At 39.5% G+C, this 501-nt stretch overlaps 1 protein-coding gene across 1 annotated transcript in view; it reads right to left on the minus strand.

Annotated features, from left to right (window-relative positions):
• Positions 1–10: 10 nt before the first annotated feature.
• Positions 11–501, minus strand: part of LOC112140685 — a gene marked incomplete in the record, with an annotated part of 1,546 nt that continues 1,055 nt past the window's right edge. The window contains 1 exon segment of the mRNA XM_024263699.2: positions 11–481. Within this exon segment, the coding sequence (XP_024119467.1) occupies positions 63–481 (419 nt within the window).

Genomic DNA, 501 nt, shown 5'->3' on the forward strand with positions numbered 1-501 from the left:
TTTCCTACTGGAAGTTTTTTAAATGGTTGAGACCTGTTTTTGGTCTCAACGTCTTTTTTTCCTCAGCTTTCAGTTCGAGTAAGGACTTTTCCAATGACCCTGAAGAACTTTGACACCTTTGATTTCTCCCGTAACATGTATTTTTCAAATGTTTTTTTCACAATAATGTCACATGGAGGTTCATACAAGTCCAAGGCCATAAGAGCTATACAGTCTTTGTTCTTGCTGTAGTGAAGGAGGTATTTGTACGTCACCTTTGCTAAGTTTTTCACACCGTCCTCTGTCAGTGTGAAATCCTTAGTCGCGCACAAATCCCACAGCTTCTCGTATAGCCGGTTGAATAAATGGTCAAAATTTGCTTTTGAGCATTCCACGTCGGCTTTTTCAAAAACCAGTGGGATCAGATCGGTCAAGTACTGATTTATCAGCAAGTTGCATTTTTCTTGCTTTTTTCTCAGCTGTAAATCAGACTGAATACTGGATGACCAAAATTCTGGGTCT

The sequence above is a fragment of the Oryzias melastigma genome, unplaced genomic scaffold (genome assembly GCF_002922805.2).
Source record: "Oryzias melastigma strain HK-1 unplaced genomic scaffold, ASM292280v2 sc03308, whole genome shotgun sequence".
In the NCBI taxonomy this organism is placed as follows: domain Eukaryota; kingdom Metazoa; phylum Chordata; class Actinopteri; order Beloniformes; family Adrianichthyidae; genus Oryzias; species Oryzias melastigma.